At 47.9% G+C, this 22,017-nt stretch overlaps 3 protein-coding genes across 3 annotated transcripts; 1 reads left to right on the plus strand and 2 right to left on the minus strand.

Annotated features, from left to right (window-relative positions):
• Window positions 1-4,419: 4,419 nt before the first annotated feature.
• LAJ45_02875 (uncharacterized protein) lies at window positions 4,420-6,264 on the minus strand (the record flags this gene model as incomplete). The annotated part of the gene is made up of 3 exons (XM_046112466.1): window positions 4,420-5,041; window positions 5,392-6,026; window positions 6,250-6,264. 3 exons carry the CDS (start codon window positions 6,262-6,264, stop codon window positions 4,420-4,422), a joined length of 1,272 nt encoding a protein of 423 aa, XP_045974592.1.
• A 4,063-nt stretch (window positions 6,265-10,327) lies between these two features.
• LAJ45_02876 (uncharacterized protein) lies at window positions 10,328-11,077 on the minus strand (the record flags this gene model as incomplete). The annotated part of the gene is made up of 3 exons (XM_046112467.1): window positions 10,328-10,658; window positions 10,789-10,886; window positions 11,006-11,077. The coding sequence occupies 3 exons, from the start codon at window positions 11,075-11,077 to the stop codon at window positions 10,328-10,330; spliced, it is 501 nt and encodes a 166-aa protein (XP_045974593.1).
• An 8,144-nt stretch (window positions 11,078-19,221) lies between these two features.
• Window positions 19,222-21,145, plus strand: LAJ45_02877 (uncharacterized protein; the record flags this gene model as incomplete). Its single annotated transcript, XM_046112468.1, has 5 exons — window positions 19,222-19,621; window positions 19,691-19,725; window positions 19,782-20,001; window positions 20,056-20,597; window positions 20,663-21,145. 5 exons carry the CDS (start codon window positions 19,222-19,224, stop codon window positions 21,143-21,145), a joined length of 1,680 nt encoding a protein of 559 aa, XP_045974594.1.
• Window positions 21,146-22,017: the final 872 nt, after the last annotated feature.

Genomic DNA, 22,017 nt, shown 5'->3' on the forward strand with positions numbered 1-22,017 from the left:
ATCTGTAGTTTCTGGTTTACTCAGATTTAATCTTTTAGGACGATGCTGTTTTGATCGGCTTGTTGATATCCGTTGAGTCTGGCGGAACTTCTTGGAGATTGAGCGACTGGAAATCAGTTTGGGAGATCTAAGAGACAACGCAGGCGTGACTCTTGATGATCGGTAGGGATTATTATTTAAGATCCGGTGATGGATACAAGTATATATGCTGGTACGTAGGGTACTACTGAGGTTTAACTTCTAGCAAGGTAGGGAATTAGAGCCCAGATCAACGATAACAAAATAGCTGCGTCCGAGGAGCAACATCAAGAAGAGGTCAGATATATACCAATGGGTGGCAACTTGGGGCAAATCTATGTATGTCTCAGAGGCAGATGGGTGATGACGAGTGGTAGATACTATTGTATGTGTCCACACGTTTGTAGCACACACGATTCGATCAGAGTGGTTTGTTTTAAAATTTGTCCTCTGTGTTTGGGTCACCAGGGTTGGCTAGATGCGACTATCAAAGGGAAGAAAATATAAAAAAGGCAAGGAGACGTGTTGTGTGGGTGTGTGTGGGGTAGTAGCGGGTACACCTAGATTGCCTCCGGTTGTGTATCTTTCTTATTTCCCAATAAGTTCCCGGGAATGTGGAAGCAGAGAAAGCTGATGTACCAAGGACCAACTGATGACAGCGGGAGGAGGGGAGCTGAGTGGTGAATAGATTTAATGAGAGGGGTGTGTAAAGGAGGGGGATGGTGGAAAAAGGGAAGAATGAGGGGCACAGGCAGGAATTGACAGCGAGATGTACTCAAAAGCTGAGAAAGCTATGTAGATAGGTAGGATCTGTATTAGAGGAGGGGGGTGGGGAGGCGGCGTCGGAGGGGGAAGAAGGAAAGAAGGGAAGATGGATGGGTAGCGGCGATACAGACAGATAGACAGTAAGAGAGCGTAAAGTAGAATATCATGTAGAGCTGCCAGATCGCCGGCCACGCTGGCCAGCGAAGCCAAAGAGAAAAAAGACTGCCATGCTGTTGTTGTTACTGTATGTACATGGGACATCCCAATCCCCAATCCAAATGATCCCCTCTTGCCTTGTCGTCCAATGGTAGTTGCAGAATCCAATGGCGCGGCGTCTAATTTGCCTCACAGACGTCTCGCCCTGTCAGGATGAGAGATACATAGAGGAGTAATTCTAATTCGAGAGGCTGATTTATCTCTTCTGGCCGTATTCGCACTCTGCTCCCTATGCCAGTCGCTCTCGCTTTCCCATCCATTATCCTTTCTCAATATCTAAACGGAGTTAATCGGGACGCCAGTGAGGAAAAGGAGGGGCGGTGAGAGGCCAGTGAGTCTCATCTGCTTCTGCTTCCTGCTGCTTCTGCCATGCTTCCTGCTGCTTCCTGTGTGCTGCTTGCTGCTTCTGCTGCTTCTGCTGCTGCTTCTCTCACTCTCACTGCTTCTGCTGCTGCTTGTCGCTGCTTGCTGCTGCTGCATACGTGTTCAGGCGTCTGTGTGTGTGCTGTGTGTGCAAGCTATGGAGCGAGAAGCAGCGTGTAGGTCAGAGGGGGTTCGATGTATGTAGTAATTCTGCGTTGTCGCAACCTCCCCACCTAAGCCCCTCCATTGCTCTCTCGGCCTTTCCCCTTTTCGCCTCGGGTGCTCTCGCTGACAGGCGTGTTGTTGTGTGCACCCCCCAACCGAATTGAGGCTGCAGGAAGTGGGTATCCCGCTCTACTTGCGATTCGCCAGGCGAGATGGCCAGCTGTACACACTCTCTTGTTTAAGCAATTTTTTCCAAGTTTGCACGGCTACTCGGCGTCCATCATGGAAAATTGGAAATACTTTGGGACCGAGAGTTGAAATCAGTTTGTTTCTTATGGGTTCGTTTCTCTTGGTATTCTTAGTATGGAAGCAGTCAACAGGCTGTATCCTGGTTAATGGTAATTTACATGCTCCAAACGTACCAATTGGACCACTCAGAACTCCTCATTGGCTTCTGGCATCTGTCTGCACATTCCCAAAGCTACAATTACTACTTCTAAGTTTCTAGAGAAAGTCGAGTGTTCTACAAACTTTGCTTTTCAGAGGTCACGCACTCGTACATTTGGTCCGAGTGATCCTATAGGCTCACCAATCTTCGGAAGAGCACACGAGGGTTCAGAAATCCTGGGAACTGGTCCAGTCTAAAAGTCTTGATAGCTCCGTGGCCCCCCTGCCATACACAACCTCCCACGACCACTGGCATCCCTCCCTCCCAACGGAAATGGAAAATTCTTCAAGGTGACGAACTGACGAAATCAATTTTCAAAATAACTACCTCGTTACATCATATTGAGAGAACAGCTCATCTCCCTTCTCTCGGAGAAACCAAGAGCTTGCCTTCCGGCCTCGTGGCTACTGTTTACTTACTCCAATTCAGATATATGCTATGCTATGCTATGCAATAGTAAAAAGACTACTCTAATCTACATGTGTTTACGCAGCTGCAGAACAAGTATTTCGAATACTTCAGGTGGGTGAACCAGCCAGCGAGTCAGTGACTGGTGCTGCATAAAAAAGTCAATCAATCATTGAATCTTGATATCCCCATGGCCGGCACGTGCACACAGCCCGCTCCTCGGCCTTCTCAACAGCAGCAAAAAATACCTACCACCACCTCACACATATCACATCATTCACGACGCAGGGACCACCCCGCATCTCGCTGCTGCTGCGGCGACGGCGCCGGCGAAGATCTGTCGCAGACACGTCGCTGCTGTATGTAGTGTCGGTATCGCAGCCCCAAGTTTTTTCTCACTGTCTGAGGGGAAAAAATAAATAAAAAAGCTTCCGTCCAATCTTCAGAAGGGCGATCTTGCTCTAACTGCCGATCTCATCAGTCTTTTCCTGGCAGGTTTGCATGACATGCTGTGCCAGCACCGTCATCTCATCTGATATGAGGTCTCCCCCCCGGCCGGAACCCTTCTTTCTTTGTTCTTTCTATTTTTTCCCCTCCCCTCCCCGTCCGTTTTAAGCTCCGAAACACTGCACTGGTGAGGCGGGGCCCGGAATTCTTACGGAGTAGAAGAGAAGAGAGAGAAGAATGATCGAAGGTTGTAAGCCACAATCGTCAATTCTTATCAAAGTGCTTCCTAGATGACGCAGAGGCGCATATGATGTACACGCTGCAATAGAGTACTGCACGTATAATAATGTCATGAGAACCTACGACAAAATATTTATCATCCGATGGAATTGATAAAAGTGGCCGTAGAAAACCTATGATAGACTGACATTATGGAACTCTACGTTCACTATGGTTCCATCCTGGAATTTCAATTGCCATTCTGGCGTGAGCATGTGGTTGCCTATAATATCAATCAGACAGCCTTACCCATCCAGGGAGGTCGACACCTAGCCTATCTACTTTCTACTCATATCGATACAACCCAAAACATGCAACATCAAACATCACTCACAGCCCTACGTCCGATTTTCAGCCCTCTTTCCCCTCTTTTCTCCTCCGAACCCACCTATGATAAACCCTCCCTTCTCCTCCCTCCTCCCACCTGCTTACCTGCATGTTATATCGCCACAATCACCAAAATCACCTGACCTTAGCGACTCCAAACTCAAATCTCTCAGACAAGGTTCCCCCAATCTCCAATTTTCATAAGTGAAACAAGTTTAATCAACACCAAACGTTGCATTGCAAAAGCAAAAAAACAAAAACAAAACTGCCAACGCATACAACGTCCCGCCGCCCTCCCTCCCCTCCCCACCCCCTCTCTCAGCCCGATTTCGTTTTTCCTGGCAGTCAATGACATCAGGGCCCATGCAAACAGAGGAACACAAAGGTTATTTATCTTTCGTTTATTTATTTATTTTATTTTTAAATATAGTAGTAGGGTACCAACCGACCGTAAATAAGAAGAGGGTGGGCCCTAGATAGCTAGCTATCGAGATCGATCCTTATCGTCGTCGCCGGACGGTCCGGCGCGCGCGGATCATCCGTGAAAGTTATAAAAAGGAGAGAGGAAAAAAGAAAGTTAAGGAAACAGGGAACAAGAAAGAAGAAACCACCCAGAGTACCTACAAAAGAAAAAGAAAGAAGAAAAAACGGACAAGAGATAATCAATCGCAGGGAATAAAACCGCTCCGATCCCAAAGTCCACCGACCCAACATCAACGACAACTAAAAAATTGCAGTCAGGCCAAAAGAAGCCACAACCAAAAAACCAAACCTCAAAATTTATACAATGCATACGCAGTATATCCCACTTTTCCTCACGGGAGGGTTTTAGCTGGATAAATTGGCCAGTGACTTGAGGATTAGGGTGGAACTCTCTTTGTCCCGAAGGATGCGAGATTTCTACCTAGATTGATCGAGTTACCGACCCAATTTGTGCACCTAAAACTGGAACCCCCCGACCCCTCCAATCACCCAAAGACCCATTATTCCTCCATCCTGCCAAAGACACCGTCCTCCTCCTCGTCGCTCCCACGTCTCCCACCCCACCCCCCGACCTCACTCCCACTCTCTTCCAGATCCACCATGCTCACATCGCCCTCGTCCTCTTCTTCCTCCTCCTCCCTCTTCACCTCGTTTACCCGTCCCAACAAGCTCCCTACTACAAGTGATGGCTGTGGGCTTCCAATTGTCCTAAACGAGCAACTTAGTAGCTCAATTGCGGACGCCAGCGCCTCATCTTCCGAGGGCGTAATCCTCGTTCTCTGCCTCGGCGTCGTGTGCTTCTGCACGAAATGGCTCGGGAAGCCAGTAGCATTCGGGGCGGTGGAAGAGCGCGGATATGATCCGGAGAGGCGTTTTCCAGGTTTGCCGGCGCCGTTGCGGATACCGCGTGGGGTTGGGCTGCCAATGTCTGAGTGCGGTGGGGGCGTGGTGTCTTCCGAGGAAGATGATGAGCTGTCGTGGTCGGCGCCGGAGTTGGAAGCTGGGGGCGTGGTGCTCGGGTTCATGGAAACAAGGATAGAGGCAGCTTCGAGGAGCTGTACTTGCTGATGTTTGGATATTAGGAGCTTAGAGGTGTAAGACCATTCAGGCGTGTGTTCCCATCTATATCATAGGGCGTAAGTAAAATTGACCTCATTTTTCATGTTTTTGCGGGTGATGTGCTGTGTTGGGCATAGGTCAATAATAATGGGGGTAAGGGGGGGGGACAATTGTTCGAAGAAGAAATTCCCAGTGTCATTAATAGCATATCCACTATGTAAAGAAAGCTGGGGGTAGTATATGTTGGGACCAGACCAGACCAGGCCAAGGAAAAAAGTAAAAAAACCAAGTGTGGGGTAGGAGTGATTAATTGCAGCAAAGAGCAATGATAATAATTCCGGTTCTTGCGAACCAACCCAAAGAAGTATATAACAGAAACAACACGGATGAGGAAATGGAGGGGGAGCACAAACAAATGTTTCGTCAAACAAGAACTATGTTTATACCCCTTCCCACACTTGTCACACTTTAGTTCGCTCCCACTCCTCGCCCTGCTGCCCCCGGGTGCGCCTCCTAGCACTAGATGTGCACCCTCACTCGCTCTACGTCTCCCACCCGCGCTTTTCATTGCATCTGGTCCATATCCCTCAGCAATTGCACTATCACCGCTACCATTTTCCAGACTCCCTGTCTTCCTCGGGAACTGCAGGTTCTCCTCTGCTGATGCTATATTGCTGTTGCTGTTACCACCGCTGAGCGTCCGGCCCGGGACTACTGTTGAAGTGGGAAGGCTGCTCGGCGGGCTAGGGTATCCGCTATTGCCTAATACCGGTGTCTTGCCCGCTTTACCAGGACTCTGAGCGAGCCCAGTCGGGGCCGGGAGCGAGAATGGTATTTCGGCGGCGGCCTCCTTGACTGCTTGGACTACGGCGGCCATGTTGGCTGCTCCGGCAGTCGATGACATACTCTTCCGTCGCGTTACGCGGTGAGAATTTACAGAGCCTATCGAGTGGGTTCTGTGGTGAGGGGTTTTGATAGGGAGGACACTTGCTGTTGGAGAGGGAGGAAGGCGTGATGGAAATCGTGGGGATACGGAAGACGACGAATCCTTTAATTTTTGTCACAGATCAGATGAGCTTTCTTTCCCAACAATGATAATAATAATAATGATAAAAACAATAGCAAAAAAATGAGTGTAAAGAGAATTTTTTTTATTATGCTTTTAAGGGGGTGTGGGTGTGGGTGTGTGGGAAGGAAGGAGGGGGAGCGTCAGGTAGGAAGCAGATAGACAGACAGGATTGATGAGATGGGGGTGGATGGGTTGGAGCTACCTTTGTGGAGGCCATCATGGAGCACTGCGGTCGACGGTCCCGGTCACCAGGCTTCTGCGCTTTCTCCAACCAACTACGAGCTTTTTAATTTTAAGAAAGGTGAATGGGATTAGGCGCGAGACTAGGCGGAGCTCCTCCTTGTTTTTTGCTTTTCCTTTCCTTCCTGGATTCGTGTAACTAGCAGCGAGCTTTCAAGAAGAAGTGAATCTTTGCTTGCTTGCTTTGGTTGCCCTCTTTTTATTATTGAGTTATTATTTTTTTTTCTTTCCTTTTATTTTCTATCCCTTATTTCTTTCTGCCTCGTTGCGATGTGCTTGTGTGTGTGTGATCTTCCCCCAGGTGCTTACTCGCAAATAATACTGAGCTGAGCAAATATACCCCTGCCGATGAAACCCAAAACAAGCTGCCTGTAGCTATCTTTCGACGTTGATTTCGGTTGTTGTAGTAGCAATAGTAGATAATTCCGGTAAGGTAAGGTAAGGTAAGCTGCTGGCCAGAATGGAAATATATATATAAGTGCCGCGTCGATTGATTTTGTTTGTCGTACGCACGAATGTATGTAGCAGTAGTAGAAGTGTAGAAGCAATAGAAGAAGGGGGAAGAAGGATCCCAGGAGCTGGAAAAAAAGTAATCCAGAAAAAATCTCAGACCCTCCACAAAGAATTCACTATCGGATCCGGACGCCTAGAACGTAACCGTCGTTCGCTCAAAGCGGAAAGCGCCTGGTTGAATTGGACGTGGTGTTTCAATTCCCTTGTGTAACCTTGTCGGGATGGATGAAGGTTGTCTGTCTGTCCGATGCTTCCTAGCTAGATGGGAGGTCTTGTTTATATGAAGATGAAGGAAGAAGATGCAATGCAATGGGGGGGGATGTATTTTATGATAGTGATGAGGATTGATGATGGTGATGAGGGAAATGAGGGAGAGGGAAGGAAGGAATGCAGGAAGAATAGTAATAATAATATCAATAAGGAAAAGAAGAGAAGATCCGAGGTAATAGTAGAGTGAGCGAGAGTGAGATTGGTCGAGTGAGTGAGTGCACCGAGTAGGAACAAAATGGCAAGAAGAGAGAAAAGAAGAAGAGAGAGCAGGAGGAGAAAAAGGTGCTGGATGATGGGATAATGAACGGAGCTGGGAAGCCGGGGTACGGTATGAGTGAAGAAAGAGATCGAATGCGGATCCAAGAAGGGAGGGATGCGCGGCGAACACGTTCACGATTCCAGTCAGACTGGACTTCTGCCTGTGTCCAAGAAATTTTTTTTTCTTATTCATGGCATGGTATGGTGCACTCACGTATCGTATCGTCAAGGGTCGGTTACTCATACAGAAATTCAATCTTGTGCGATCACGAGGCTGATAATTTTTTTTGTTTCCCAGCTCCTAGCTTCTCAAATTCCATCTAGGACTTGGTAGAGCTTTGGGGGGGGGGGGGGGGTATTTTTTTCCTGCTCTGCTTCTGCATATGTTCAATTGAGAAGCGGAAGCTTCTCAATTCCGTGGTTCCTACAGGAGAGCGTCCCTGGCTGGTCTGGCTGGCTGAAGGAAAAAAAAACAGGTCCTCCAACCAAACTTCGTCCATAACCTTTTCGTTCCTCTTCCCCACGACAAGGCAGAGAAAAAAAGACTCAAATTTTGAAAAAAGTGCACACACTTCCTTCAACCCATGCACGTAAGGCCGAGAACAGGAACCAGCTCGAATCGAAGGGAGGACACCTACCTTACTTACCTTACCTTACCTACCCCACCTTTTCCCTCATGCTGCTTGCTGCTGCTGCTGCTGCTGCTGCTGCTCCCAGGAACAAATCAGATGATCCGAGCAATCGATCATTCAACCCTTTTTTTTTTTCCTGACGAGAGGGGGAAAAAAGAATGAAAAAGCTTTCTTTTCCTTTGTTCTGCTTTCCCCATCTTTTTTTCTTTTATGATCACCCGTACTCTAGCTGGTGATCATGTCGTATCGTTTCGGCTCGCTTTCTTTTCTTTCTAATTAAACCCGGTAGATCGGTGCAGCCCGGCAGAAACCCAGCTTCGGAACTGACAGCTAGGTAATTAAAGGGCTCTGAAGGAACGAGATACCCCCCCCCCCCCAAGCTAGCACAGTCAACCAAGACTTCGGGGCTTGGAAGACAGAACCTGGAAAGCTATTGATTGCTCTTGAGTACGGGACGGACAGACACCCGGGGGTGTTTCTCAGTAAGATCTTTGGGGGCTCAGTCCGGTTCCGTATATTTCAAAGCATTGAGAGGCCCTGAAGTGCTCTGGCGGTGATTGATACTCCTCCGTAACAGTCAAACTCTAGGTACTCAAAACCTTTGAACCTGGGGGACGATGATTTAGGAGTGGCTCGTGGTTCGTGCTTCTGGTGTTTTACCTAAACCCACCAACACATCGATAGATGTCTATCACATCACATCAACCCGAACAGGAGCTCTAGTTAGCTAAGCGAAAATCGAAAACGCCTCCATGAACAAAAAAACTTCAGGTTCCTGTGCCTATGACGATCCCAGAAGCTTATACTTTTTTTTAAACCAACGCACGAGCTAGCTTTAACACTAACACAGCACCCAAGAGTGGGAGATCCGACGATTGCAAACAAAACTGCCTTCGTGCCCCGTACCGGAAACTTTACCTATCTATCTGCGTGTGATGCTGCACTCTACTCTAGCTGTGTCCCCGGGAGAATAATAATATCACAGTGCACCGATGATCCCCAATTCTTCCGAACTTTTTTTTATTTCTGACATGATGGATGTCGCAATTTAGTATTTTTTTTGGTCTTTATCAGCGCCCACTTTATGAACGGAAGCTGCACAGCACAGGGCTTAGTTATCTAGATCTTGCTGCGCGGAGGAGCTAGCCGTACGTACGTACGTACGTACGGACGGAAAGGCTGCAAAACAAGCTGTCAAAACGGCCGGCAACGGCAGAGGGGTTGTTTTTTGGGTAGCGGAGTGGGAACGATGTCATGGGTAGGGTGGGTTGGGTAAGGTCGGGTTAGGTTTATGGGTAAACAGCAAAACATCATATTCCCGGTGCCGGCGGGGGTAAAACAAAACCATCATAGATAAACAATCTCAAACGGACGCACATCAATTGCACAATCTGGAGAACTAAGCTGGAGCAAGTAAACCAAAGGGCAGATCTTCAATCTCGACGGATGAAACGAAACATTTTTTTTGTGTATTCTGATGAAGAAAAAAATGTTGCCTGAGTTGATCATGAGTGAGACTTACACAACCCAACCCACTGCCGGTGCGGTTCAGAATCGTTTCCACCCCCGCATGCAGGCAGCCAGCCTACGATTATCCATGTCAAGTACATGCATCATGCAGCGTAGCGATTGCCTGCTCTGCCCTGTATGATCAGCAAGATTACCCGTGGGAGATAGATAAAAAGTTTTTTATGGCGAGATGATGTGAGTAAACAACAGCTTAAAATTTTATTTTTCTTCTCCCCCGGTCCTGGAGATGGTTTATGTCTGGTGATGAGAAGTCCGACACAGGCGGCACCATGCCACTGCTAGATGGGATGGATAGACTCGACATATATGATACGATTTGGTTTTAAAGGGTCTAGAGCTGTGATGTGGCTTTAATTCCTTCAATATGACTCGAGGGGTGTGGAAGGGGATGGAACTGGTACACGTTGACGTCCCGGACACGATAATGCGCTGCAAAAGCCTCTAGGGCTGGGGATTTGTAAATTACTGTGACAAAGCAAATATCTATCAGCGGTGTCTTAGGGCCGAGCTAGAGAGTGATTGAACTCATGGATGTGGAATTGATGTGATTTCTTCCGGTATTGGCACAGTCGTGGTACATTACTTTGAAACCTTGAATACAAAAAAAAGAGACTTCAAAGTTTCTCTGAAACACGGGGGAACGTTCCTTAATTCTCAAGGAAAATCCTCTATTGCCGTATATCACGAGAAGAGAGTTAAGGGGAAAGAAAATCTTAAGAAACAATAAAAGGCACAATCGCCCAGTCAATTCGACACTGTAAAGAAGTTCACGAACAAAAAAAAAAGTCCGCTATCACACAATTGGGGTTAATTAGAGACCCCCCCCTCCGTCCCACTCTACAACCCTGCCTCCCTCCACCCAAGCTCAGGGTCTGCTTTCTCCCCATTCTTCATGTGCGCCTGCCTGGGCTTCTGTAACGTCTGCTCCACATCCGCCTTAACTTTCGCTTCTTCGGCCTTTGCCCACTCCGCCTCCGCCTTCTCGACACCCTCAATTTGTTGCGGTGCATCAGCAGCATAGTTTCCCGCGCCACCCCGACCTCGCCATATCCGTACGGACTGAGCATGCTCGGCCGGCGGCTCGGGCGTTGGCGCTTCAGATTGGTCGGAGAGAACGCCGCCGGCGAGTTCTGAGGGAACGAACCAGTTACCGGCGCCGCCGCGGCCCCTGCGGATTGTAAGCAGCCGCTAGCCAAAGTAAAGCAAATATTGCGGACAGCTGGCTAGCTGGCAAAAAACAAAAGGGAATTTAAGGAAGGCCGGCCTGGGGAGTTATGTACTCGGTCGGCTCTACTTACATGTGCTTGTACCCTGCCGGAGGACCAGGCGGGGATGTCTCTTCGACGCCAACGTCGTTATGCGCAGTTTTGGGCTCTTGGGCCTCGATATCCTCCTCCTACATATTTGTTAGTCCGTTGAATTGGATATTCATCTGCTCCGCCTGTCTGCCTGCAGTAGGGTACTACTCTAGCTAGCTACATGTATGTAGCTAATGGCGGGGTTGCTCTACTGTACCTTTTTCTCGAGTTCGGTTTGGGTGAAAGTGTTGCCCGCACCCCCGCGGCCCATTCTGACGTATCCGGACATGGTGATTTTCTTTTCTTCTTTTACTTCTGCTTTGTGGTTTGGTTTACTGGACTTCTCGCTCAAGGTGGGAGGGAGGTCTCGTAGCTGTAAGTGGATGGACGAGTTGACAAAGGACCTGACTATCTGGCTGGTTGGTTCGAGGACAAGTCGTGGGAGTACTACAGCTTGGTTGTTAAGGCAAGGTGTGATGCTTTGAGGTGGGGCACCTCAACTGACACGGCATTACATAGTAACGCCTGCGCTGCATGCGAATTCTATGAAATTGAATCGCAGATAGGGCGATATCGGGGTTTACTACTGCCCAGTCCCAGGCGTACGTATTTCTCCTGGCTGGGCGGTGAGATCTACATTCATTCAATTGAGAGTACCCCCACGGGCACCGCCGAACTGGCCCCAGCGCAGGTTCGCTAATGTAGTCTCATGCACTTGTACTCCACTTTACCTATCTGGAGTAGAGTAAATGAGTAGGCGGACCCTCCTCTGTGTGAGGGAGGAAGGGAGATCTTGATGTGAGACAAGCATCTGGCGCTCCACGATCGTTGCGGTCTCGGAATAAAAATAAAAAATGTTGAAAAGATCACGAGGGAGAGACAGAAGGGAGCTGAGTGCATACGTACGTATTGACTGTCCTAGAAGTATTTACATCCAGGCGACGTCCCTACATGATCATAATGTGTGCAGTACAGTATGGTCGCTATCGTACTCATATCCTACCACATATCTACACTATACTGTTGTCAGGACCCTGGCTATCCAATAATTCCTCCTCGGACCTTCTGAAAACTCCAATCCAATTTAATAATACTATTAACTATTCACATTTCATTTCTCTCTCACCTTTCACCTCTCACCTTGCGCCCTACATGTTCCCCACTACTTGCCAACGAGGCTCCAGGTTTTTTTTTTCTCCCACGAGTGCGGGGTTGAACTTTTTTTTGTTTTCCTTTACCTGGTAAAGCTGACTCTCCAATCGGAACCGCAGGGTGCGGCCCGCTTTTTGTTACGGACTGCACTGGTTTCCTTGTGAGCGAGCACGCGCGATTAAAACGACGTCGACGTCTACGTCAAAGCTCTGCTTTGCTTGGATCGGACGTGTGTTCCGTCCGGCGTTGGAGGTTTACGTTCCACACGGGACTTGGCCCGGGGCGGCTGAGAGAGAAGTGTGATATCGCCGTCGTTGGCGGGGAGGTAGGAGAGATCTTTTCTTTTCTCTTTCTCTAAGGCTGGCCGGTACCAAAAAAATGATCGAGAGAAATGTTCCGATTCATGATCGGAGTCAATGTGGCACTGTCACATAACTAGCACGGGCCCCTTGGCGGGTGTAGACTCGCAATGTAGAGAGGATGGGGGTGAACTTTTCGGTCGACAAGTTTACTTTTTTGATACGGTGTTCTGATACGACGACAGTTGACCGAGAGCCGGGAATATAGCCTGTATTCTGCTGCCCGATCAATTGGGCCGAGTACTGCCTGCTTAGGTTGTCGACAGAGTTTCAAGTAGGGGAGCGGATTGAGCTTTGTTAGGTTTGTTACGTTACGTTGAGGGGGAGCTGGGAATTACTAACACATGGCTCCATGGGCTTTGGGATGTGCTCGATGCGAACGCTGACTTGCTGGCCCTTTGATTGGGCACGGCGACATTGCAAATTTTCGGACTTTGCTGGCCAGAGGGAGTGGACAGATATCGCTCTGTTTGTGGAATGTCCGGTGGACATTCGATCATTGACCGTGTCTTCGAGGCCTCGTATTGGGAACATACACTAATACAGATTCGATGCCATACTCTCCGGTTTTTTTTAAAAAGCTAACCAACTAATTAATTGAAAACCTGAACATGGAACTATCTTATATCGGCTTGGCTTGGTAACCTTCTGTATATGCCAGGGTTAGGTTTGAGTTAACCCTTGTCTTCATAGAGGATCGGTTTATTTATTTATGATTCTCCCTACATGTAGCTAGAGCATCATAATGGGCTCGATCTTCAGGGATATTGCATGCACATAACTCTATTCACTTTCAGCTGCCTGCTCTTCATGCACGCTTCCCCGTACTTTTACGTATGGGATCTTGGAACCCGGTAGACAGTAGTAATCTCAAATCGCATCCCAAGTTAAGGACGAAACCTGTTCTACTGACGTCGAGGTCTGAGATCTATGTCTAGGAAATTTATGGTACTGCCACTTCTAGATGTATATATCATGATAGAGCGAAGTTAGTATCGGGGAATGCTTGTCATTTCCCCCTACTATATATCTCTAGATGTAGGTAAATGTTTAAATAGTTAGTTATCACTATGCACTTCCGGCAGTTAACTATAAGCTTTCCCCTCCTCCTCTGCATACAAATCTACATATGAATCCTACAATACTAATCCCCCAAATCTTCCCATCACATTACCAACCAACAATCCACCTAGGCCTAGGGTTAGGGCTATTTAATGCACCTCCCCACACCAAACTAAAACCAAAAAGCCAAAAGATCGATCATCGTCCCAAACAAAACATTCAACCCCAGGGTACTGTTGTCCGATTGCCAGCTAGCTAGCAAGAAGCTTGTATAATATACATAAAGTATGTGTGGAGGAGCCCCGGAAAGCACCCTTGCGGCGTTAAAAGAGATATGCAGCGAATCGGGGGCATAAATCGTCTTGGCATTTTTCTTTGCAACACCCCGGATTATGGAAACAGCGAGTGATGGGAAGTGACGCTACCATGTCAATTCCATATAGAACTTGCCGGGGGTATAGTGACTCCAGCTACTTTAGTCCATGACCCAGCCCACTGGTGCCTGCTCCAAGCCTTAAAATTTAAACCCTTGGGTGCGGGAGGTTAGTTCGTGTCATAAGGGAAAATTTTCTCATTGCAGATGAAGCCAGCTCCGCGGGGGTAAAGAGAAAAAAAATAACTTCAATTTCAATTCTCCGGCAGGGCCGCGGGAGCTGGGCAGTACATGTACAGTCGACTCTCGCTATAGTGATACTTCATATAGTGATACTCTCGTTATAATGATAGCAATCGGTGGTCCCGAAATACCTTTTTACCAGTATCTCCTTACTCCTTATAGTGATACTCGCCTTATAAAATATATTCAACACAGATTTTCGGCCCCGGCCGTATCCTTATATCGGGAGGCGGCTGTAGTCTAACCCTAGCCAACTATGATCACGTGGAAGTGAAATCATAAGGTGTCACTCGGTTGCTTTGGTTGTTGGCCGGTGGTGGGAATCGTTATTTTTTTTTTTTTTGTTCAATCCATTAATCCGGGAACCGTTATTACTTGACGCTGCTCGATCCATACAACTGGAGTTTCTGACAGTGGTTTGGAATATTGTGTGATTGCGATGTTGGGGATGCCTTGTTGGAGCTGGTGCTATTTGTCCTTCGAAATTTCTGTGGGGCCGCTGAGTAGTTGGCTGTCATTTGAATTTAGACAGGAGGTTTCAACCCCATATGTATAAGTTCTCCATGATATGCAGTTATTTACCTACTCACCTAGCCGTCTACCAACACTCACCAGAGCTCCTACACACCCGCACACCCAAATCTCTACCCCACAGCCACATGCACTGCATGTTATCCTCCTCCTACGGTCGTCTACGAAAGCTATAAAGACCCATAATCCCCACACCACTCTTTACCTCCTGGTTTTGAAAGTCGTCCTCCATCATTCTGCGTTTGAAATTGGGTTGGCTTCGTCCACCCCATATCATTTATTAAGGTCTATCACCTCACTATATCTCTTCAATGTTGTCGTCTATACTCCCATCCGTATATATATCTATCTCCATCCCCCATTTGTATCATACAGTAGCCTAGATTATTTAGTCTCTGTAGGCTCAAGGCATAAGGTCAACACTGGCCTATGTTCTTTCTCTTCGCAACGTCTGGTCTCTGATAACGAGGAGGGAATACACGGGGCCTAGACCCGCGAGGTTTCTTTTGCCTGCTTACAGCTTCTTCATACGTTTTTTTGGCTCGCGGGTGGCTCTTCTTCTTCTTGGCCTGTGGCCTCTTCTTTATCTTGGCTTAATTCTGTTTAGCTTCTTTAAGGAGTCCCTTTCGATTTTAGGTCTTTTGGCGCGCGTTTATTTTGGCCATTGTTTATGGAGTTCTACTTCACTTGTAGTGATTTGTGGACCTTGTTTCTTGAACGAGATATGAATTTGACCGTTTGGGCCGTTCTCTGTCTTGCTTCTTTTTGGCTTCTGAGTATGTAGTTCCTCCATAGGTTTCCGGGCTGGTGAGGTCTGTTAGGTACGTAGTTATACGTCTCTTGGGACCATTCGGTAGATTTCCTGATCTTTCGGCTCTATTCAGGCCTGCGTACAAGCCTGCCGGCCTCTATCTCACCAGCACCCTTGAAGAGAGCCGGCCCTTCATTAGCCCGCCGAATACCAGCAGTAACGGCCATTCCGGCCCCTGCAGGAAGTACTAGTACTGCCCATGTCCGGACCGCAGATACAGGGTTGCTATAGCCCCCACTCGGGTTACTATAGTAACCACCTACACTACCGGCCGGTCGATCTTCAGTTAGCAGCGGACAGCGGAGAGCTAGCCGTAGCCGCTCCCACTTCCCAGGTTGCCATAGCGACTACCGACACCGCCGACACCGCCGACACTAACTACCGGTCGTAAATTGGTGCCGCTAGCGGCAGTCTGCTGCGCCTAGGGGTGGTGGAAGTAGTAATTTGTAAGACCTATATCAAGAAATCCTGTCTGGTTAGCTTTTGGTCTGGTAACTATCTTCCTTGGTAGACGTAAGCAGACGGGGGTGGCCTCTGAAAGATACCGTATATTGTAGAATTGGGTGGGGTCTATGATGTTCAGTATGCTGCCTGTCGGATGAAGGTTGATATCTAGGCATTGTTATATATGAGGCCTGGGTAGCTATGCGGATAGAATCATAGCTGGCAATGCTGTCATGTTGATGGGCCTTGAAATGCTAATATTTGGGAACATGAATGCAGATGAGCATATATAACTACATATAATTCGCTACAATTTGTATATTAGAGTCCATTAACCCCCGTTCATTAAGCTCCAACACAAATAAGAACCATGTCACAAGAATTCCGAATCATACCAGCACCGACTGCACTTATAAAATTAAGGCTGAAGATGTAATGTTATTTGGATAAGGCCGAACACCTATCTATATATGTATTGGGATTCAACCCTAACCCTGGTGTGTAAATTTTTGCGGAAGTTGGTTAAAGATTTGGTCAAAGCTTTGGGGTGATGTATTTCTTGGCTTATTTCGGTATTGGACAATTATGTGCATACTCTATCTCGTCATTATTTATTAGAGAGCACTCGGCAATATGGGAGGAGCTTATCACTCCAGTCACGGCAGCACATCTACAAGCTTTTCACTCAGAATAAAAACGTTCAAGAGTAGTGCTTTGATCGAGTTGAATTTTCAAGATAGTAGCCCTCCCTGGGCTCTGGGCAGCTACATACGAAAACCTCACCAGAAGAGAGACGATTAAAACCAAACCTTAGGGATATTTTACACCCAACTCTAACCCCCCTCGCGGCTCCGAATACCTACAGCTCACGTTTGGTACTCGTCCCCTGGTTTCGTTTCTGTACGGCAGGGGCTCAGATCGGCGCGGTGGACTCCCGCTTGTTTTGTTCCCGAGAACGATGCGGCAATTATTCGCGTTCACAATACTTGATTGTTCGGGAAAAAATGTTGTATTACACCGGCCTCCCCAAGGTATATATCTATATTACTCCGTGATCCTATTCCCCCCCGCCTCCTCCCCGATTGTCCATCCGTTGTCCATCCGTTGTTTGTTTGAGGAGCTGTAACAAAGCTACATGGTTAGCTACGTGTATATAGGTAGGCCGCGTGGGTAGTAAGTGCCTACATTACGCCGAAACCGTTTCCGCGGTACGTTATCGTCCAAAGCGCAAAATACATTATTAATTAAGCCCGCCCCCCAGTATTCCCCCCTCCGCCCTCCGCCCTCCTCCCTTCAACTCCCCTCCCCCCATAACCACCTCCAACAAACTAAAAAGCGAAAAAGCGAGAGAAAAAAGTGAGTGTTGGTCTATTTATTCATCACTGGCTTCACCGTCGTAAACTTCGTCGGGTTCTTGTCCAGGAAGCGGCCCATCATTGTGCTGTTGATGGAGTAGCAGAGCAACACGTACGAGATGCCGGCGGCGGCGACGGCGAGGATGGTTTGTGTTGTTGTGAGTTCCATTGTGCGTGTTTGCTGTGTGTGGGAGGTTGTGGGGTTGTGGGAGGCGAGAGGTGGAGGTGTGAGGATTGAGTGTGGGAGGTAGTGAGGTGTTATATGCGGTGGGAGGCCAAGACAGTAAGCGGCGTGGGTTAGGCACTGCTGACAATCCGTGGGCTGATATGCGGCTGCGGGTGCTCCGGGTGTGGTGCAATTGGCCGGACGTGGTGGTTAGGCCTAGGGGGATCCTTGTAGGGGTGTTGAGCTGTTGGTACTGCTCGTACTAGAGTAGCTAGCTAGCTATGTATTTGGGTGCAGTGGGATGGAGGAGCAATGTATTTTTTTTGGGAGGTTATGGCCATTGGAAAGAACATCTCAATTCTCAGTTCCAGCTCTCGAATCCCCAATTGAGAGCTCTCTATCATGGAAATCCGGCACGCGCACTGCAAAATAGTAGACTCCCGGGATTGGTAATGGGTGGATAGCTTATTTACCCCTATTACCTAATCCGCGCTAGGACGCGGTCTTAGTTAGAATGTGCATGTGTACCTGACAAGATCGAACGAGAACTGGTGATCTGGAAAAGATGGTACCATGGTGGGACTGGACTCTAGAAGGAATGGCGTTAGGTGGGAGATCAAGGATGTGTTCGTGTTCGTATTAAGATAGTAGAGTAACAACACCCTTATATGTCTGGACGCTTTCGAATTTCTAGATGGCAGTTGCTTGACTATCTTGGATTGATCAATTGAGTAGAGTATGACAAGCCTGCGGGAGAGCTGTAGAACGTATGATTTGAACGCCATTGAAAGAATGTTAATTAAGCCTTGTGGATAGCTTGTTGGGCTGTGTAGCCAGATATAACTGTTCCAAATACGGACTAGCTTGGCCCAAGTATGCACCGCTATACCGGGGTGGGACGGCGAGTGATTGGCTGTGAACATTGATGGTCCAAATATCTAGATCTGGCTTTTGGGAATATATAAAGAACAGATATATTGTCTAGGTATACTGACGGTTTCAGATGGGAATGAGTGTCTTCTCTTAAAATTCTTCATTGTGATAACTTTCTGGCGAGAAGCTTTCGATGACGACATTTAGATCTACGGAGTTCTTTGGCGGTAAGATCAATCTGGTGTGGTCCACGAGGCTGCTCGAGGCACGCAGATACAAGTGCCTCGAGGCGCTTCTGCCTCATGTGGTCCATGCCTTTGCTTGCTCGTGAGAAATAGGTGGTGTCTCGAGGTGCTCGAGCTAGCTCGAGGAAGATAATTCCTATATTTATATTCACCAAAACCATATTTTATTGGAATACTGGCGCCATTAAAATGTAAGGAGTACTTCCAATATCCCTATCAGAAACACCAGTCCCACTGAATATATGCAACTAATACATGATTACCTAAACCTCGAATAGCTCGAGGCGAGCAAATTGATTTGCCTCGAGCATGCTCGCCTCGTCCACCCCCATGCCTTGAGCTCCCTCGAGGCAGAGGCCTTGAGGCCAGTATTCGAGCGTCGAGGCCCGTGGACCACACTAGATCAATCATGGTGGGTTTGGTTGCTCTGCTGGCTTTTGTCTCAGGTCTTGTTACAGGCAGAACATGATCTTCTTGATGTAAGTCATGAGGTACCTACATACTGCATTAATTCGAACGAGCGGCCGGTCACACAAGACGTCGAAGTTGCCTTTTGAAGCTAGTATAAGGAAGATTAGGGGGCGTATTCAAGACAAATAACCAAACACGGGAATTCCAACGTCTCATTCGAATTAATGCGGTATACCCCGGGACTGATCACCGGCATCATGGACTTGGCGCGTTGTGTTAATAGTATCTATGTCATGCAATAGCAAAACTCCGAGCAGACGTCAGCAACAACAGCACTTTCATACACTCTTAAATACCAAGAACATCGGGCTATAGCTCAGCAGAACAACAACAACAACAACCGCAGAGATGGGGCTTTTAACCATCTTCAGTTGCCTCGTCGCGCTCTTCCTGGCCCGTTGGTTCACCCTGCTCCGACGCAGTCTACAGGCAGCAAAAAAGACCGGCCTTCCATATACCTGTAGACCACTTTACGAAGGAGTCCTCGCCTATCTGCTGTGGATGCCCATTCTTGATTACTTGATAGACTACCTGTCAGACTGGCTCGCGACAATACTGGACCCCAGTGACTATGCGGGTATCTACCGTAGCTGGCGGTTCAAAGCAGGATATGAAAACCATCGTGTGCTAGGGGATGTGTTCCTAGTCGTGTCCCCAGGGTCCCTAGTCCTGGAGGTGGCGGACCCGCATGTGTGTGCTCAGATAACGGATAGACGCATGGACTTTGTTAAGGATTTTGATACATATCGTCTGTGGCTAAATTGATTCTCGATTTTTCATTATATAACTATATGCTGATTGTTACTTTGCTTTTAAGTGCCGTTACGTATACTTGGCCGCAACATCGTCGAGGTATTTGATCTTTTGAAAGTGCTTATAGAGAACAGATACTAAGTTTTAATAAACAGACCGAAGGCGAGACCTGGAAAAGGCATCGCCGTGCTGTTACGCCGCAGTACACTGATGCCATTCACGCATTCGTCTGGGACCAAGCAACCATTATAGGAAGGGAAATGCTCTCGGAATGGAAGCATCTAGAAGGTGCAGATACGCCTATTAAAGCGCCATATACCTCGCGTGAATCCAGAGACCTAGGAACGTTGGCTAACCGCGTCGTTATGGCTGCCGGTAAGTCAAAATCAAAAGAAGGCTCAAGGCATATGTTCTAACGGCAATATATAGTGTTTGGTGTTTCTTTATCATTGAGAACAGGGAAATCTCCAGAAGCGCTGGCACTGTCTGAATTTGCCCGCTCTATGGAAGTCATCAATGCAGGTCTTCTCTTTGTGATGATTTTTCCACAATTGGTGATGCCGTACGTGCCGGGTATTGGTCACCTATCAAAGGCGATGAATCATGTGAATTTATATATGAAAAACATTCTGGACCTCCACATAAACGCGAAGGATAAGCCCGAGTCCTCTGCCAAAGCCGGTATATTGGACGGCCTATTGAAAGTACTGGCGCCGCCAGGCACTGTACCAACAGAAGACCAGTTATCACGTAGCGACGTGGCTGGAAACATGTTCGCATTAGCATTCGCTGCCTCAACAACATCGGCGGAAACCATGCACTTCTCCATGGTTCTGCTTGCCCTCTATCCAAAAGTGCAGCTCTGGGTCATGGAGGAGCTGGACCAGCTTGCGGTCGAGTACGGGCAGCTGAATGAGGGGTGGAAATACCAGAACGTGTTCCCTAAGCTGATCAGACTTTCATGTGTCCTGGTGGGTTCCTTAAATACAAGCCATATTCCAAACCAGAAACTAGATCTGACTCTCTTGATACGCAGATGGAGACACTGCGCCTCTTCCCCGCAGTACCCATGATCCCGAAGTGTGTCGAGGACAGGCCTCAAATCCTCAGCTACAAAAACAGCACCTTCGTCCTCCCGCCCCACACATTGATCGCGCTCTCCGCCTGCGCACTGCACCGTAACCCAAAAGTATGGGGAGCCGACGCCGGCGAGTTCCGTCCCGAGCGGTGGCTCGCCGACAACGGAAAGTCCCTACGCCCGGAGCCGGTAGAGGGGTGCTTCATTGGCTTCAGTCGTGGGACGAGAAGATGCCTCGGTAGGCGATTTGCAGAAGCAGAGTATGCAGCCGTGCTGTCGGAGGTTTTACGAAACTGTAGGATTGAGCTGGCGCCCCAGAAGCCGGGCGAGACGGTGAAGGAGATGAGTCTCAGGGCGAGAAAAGTGTTGGAGATGAGCAGAACAGGTTTTACGTTGCGTGTTGGGGGGAAGGTGATGTTGAGATTTGTCGATAGGTTTTAGTTGTTTTGGGGGTTGTGTTTTTTTTGGTTAGGTAATTTTGAGAGTTAGTGGTTTGGAAGGTGGATATATACGTGAGTGGGTTAGGGTTGATTTGTTTATTCGTTTTATGTCCATTTGACCAATTGGAACTATGTTATGAAACAGGTCGGGCAACCTCCCTGAACTATAACTATCTGATCTGTGACAGGATCTAAATGCATTGAATTGGTATCCCACCCTAACTGTCTAGCGTTAAGAGGGTAGAACATGTCCGGAAGCCGAGATTCATCGACCCCCTCACGCTATAAACCCTCGGACCAGTTTTGAAAACGAGGTCAAAATATCTCCCTAATAGGTATTTCGGGGCACAAATTTCATCTAGAAACTCTTGTGATTCCGAATCCTCTGTCGTTCTCACATTTCCTGTCGAGAGAAACAAGTTTGCTTTTGACTACCTTGCTGTAAAGTATCGGGCACGATATGAAAACGGTGTCGAAAACACCCCCTGCTGATCATTGCTGAGTGGTAAGTCTGTCGGGAGCCGTGATGATGCAGGTTCTTTACTACACTTGCGCGACATCCGCGGTGGAAGGAGGATGTATCCATTTTCTTGGCCGGAGTCGCGGTCATGGTTTATCACTCGGGAGGTCTTGGCAGCGGTCTGCATGCCGGCTCCCATAAGAAGGCAAGCGGGTACGAAGGTCGATTTAAAGAAGGATGATATATGTTCACGGGAAAGAGAAGGACCAGGAAGGAAGGAAGCAAAAATTCTGATCATCTGTACAGTTCATTTTTGGTCGTCGCGTAACCCATACATATAATGTCATCATCGTCATCATCATAAGCATCACCAAAAAGAAAGAGAAGAAGAAACAAAAAGGTATATACAAATC

Source organism: Morchella importuna, assembly GCF_003444635.1.
Source record: "Morchella importuna strain M04M26 chromosome Unknown Morimp01GS005, whole genome shotgun sequence".
Classification (NCBI taxonomy): domain Eukaryota; kingdom Fungi; phylum Ascomycota; class Pezizomycetes; order Pezizales; family Morchellaceae; genus Morchella; species Morchella importuna.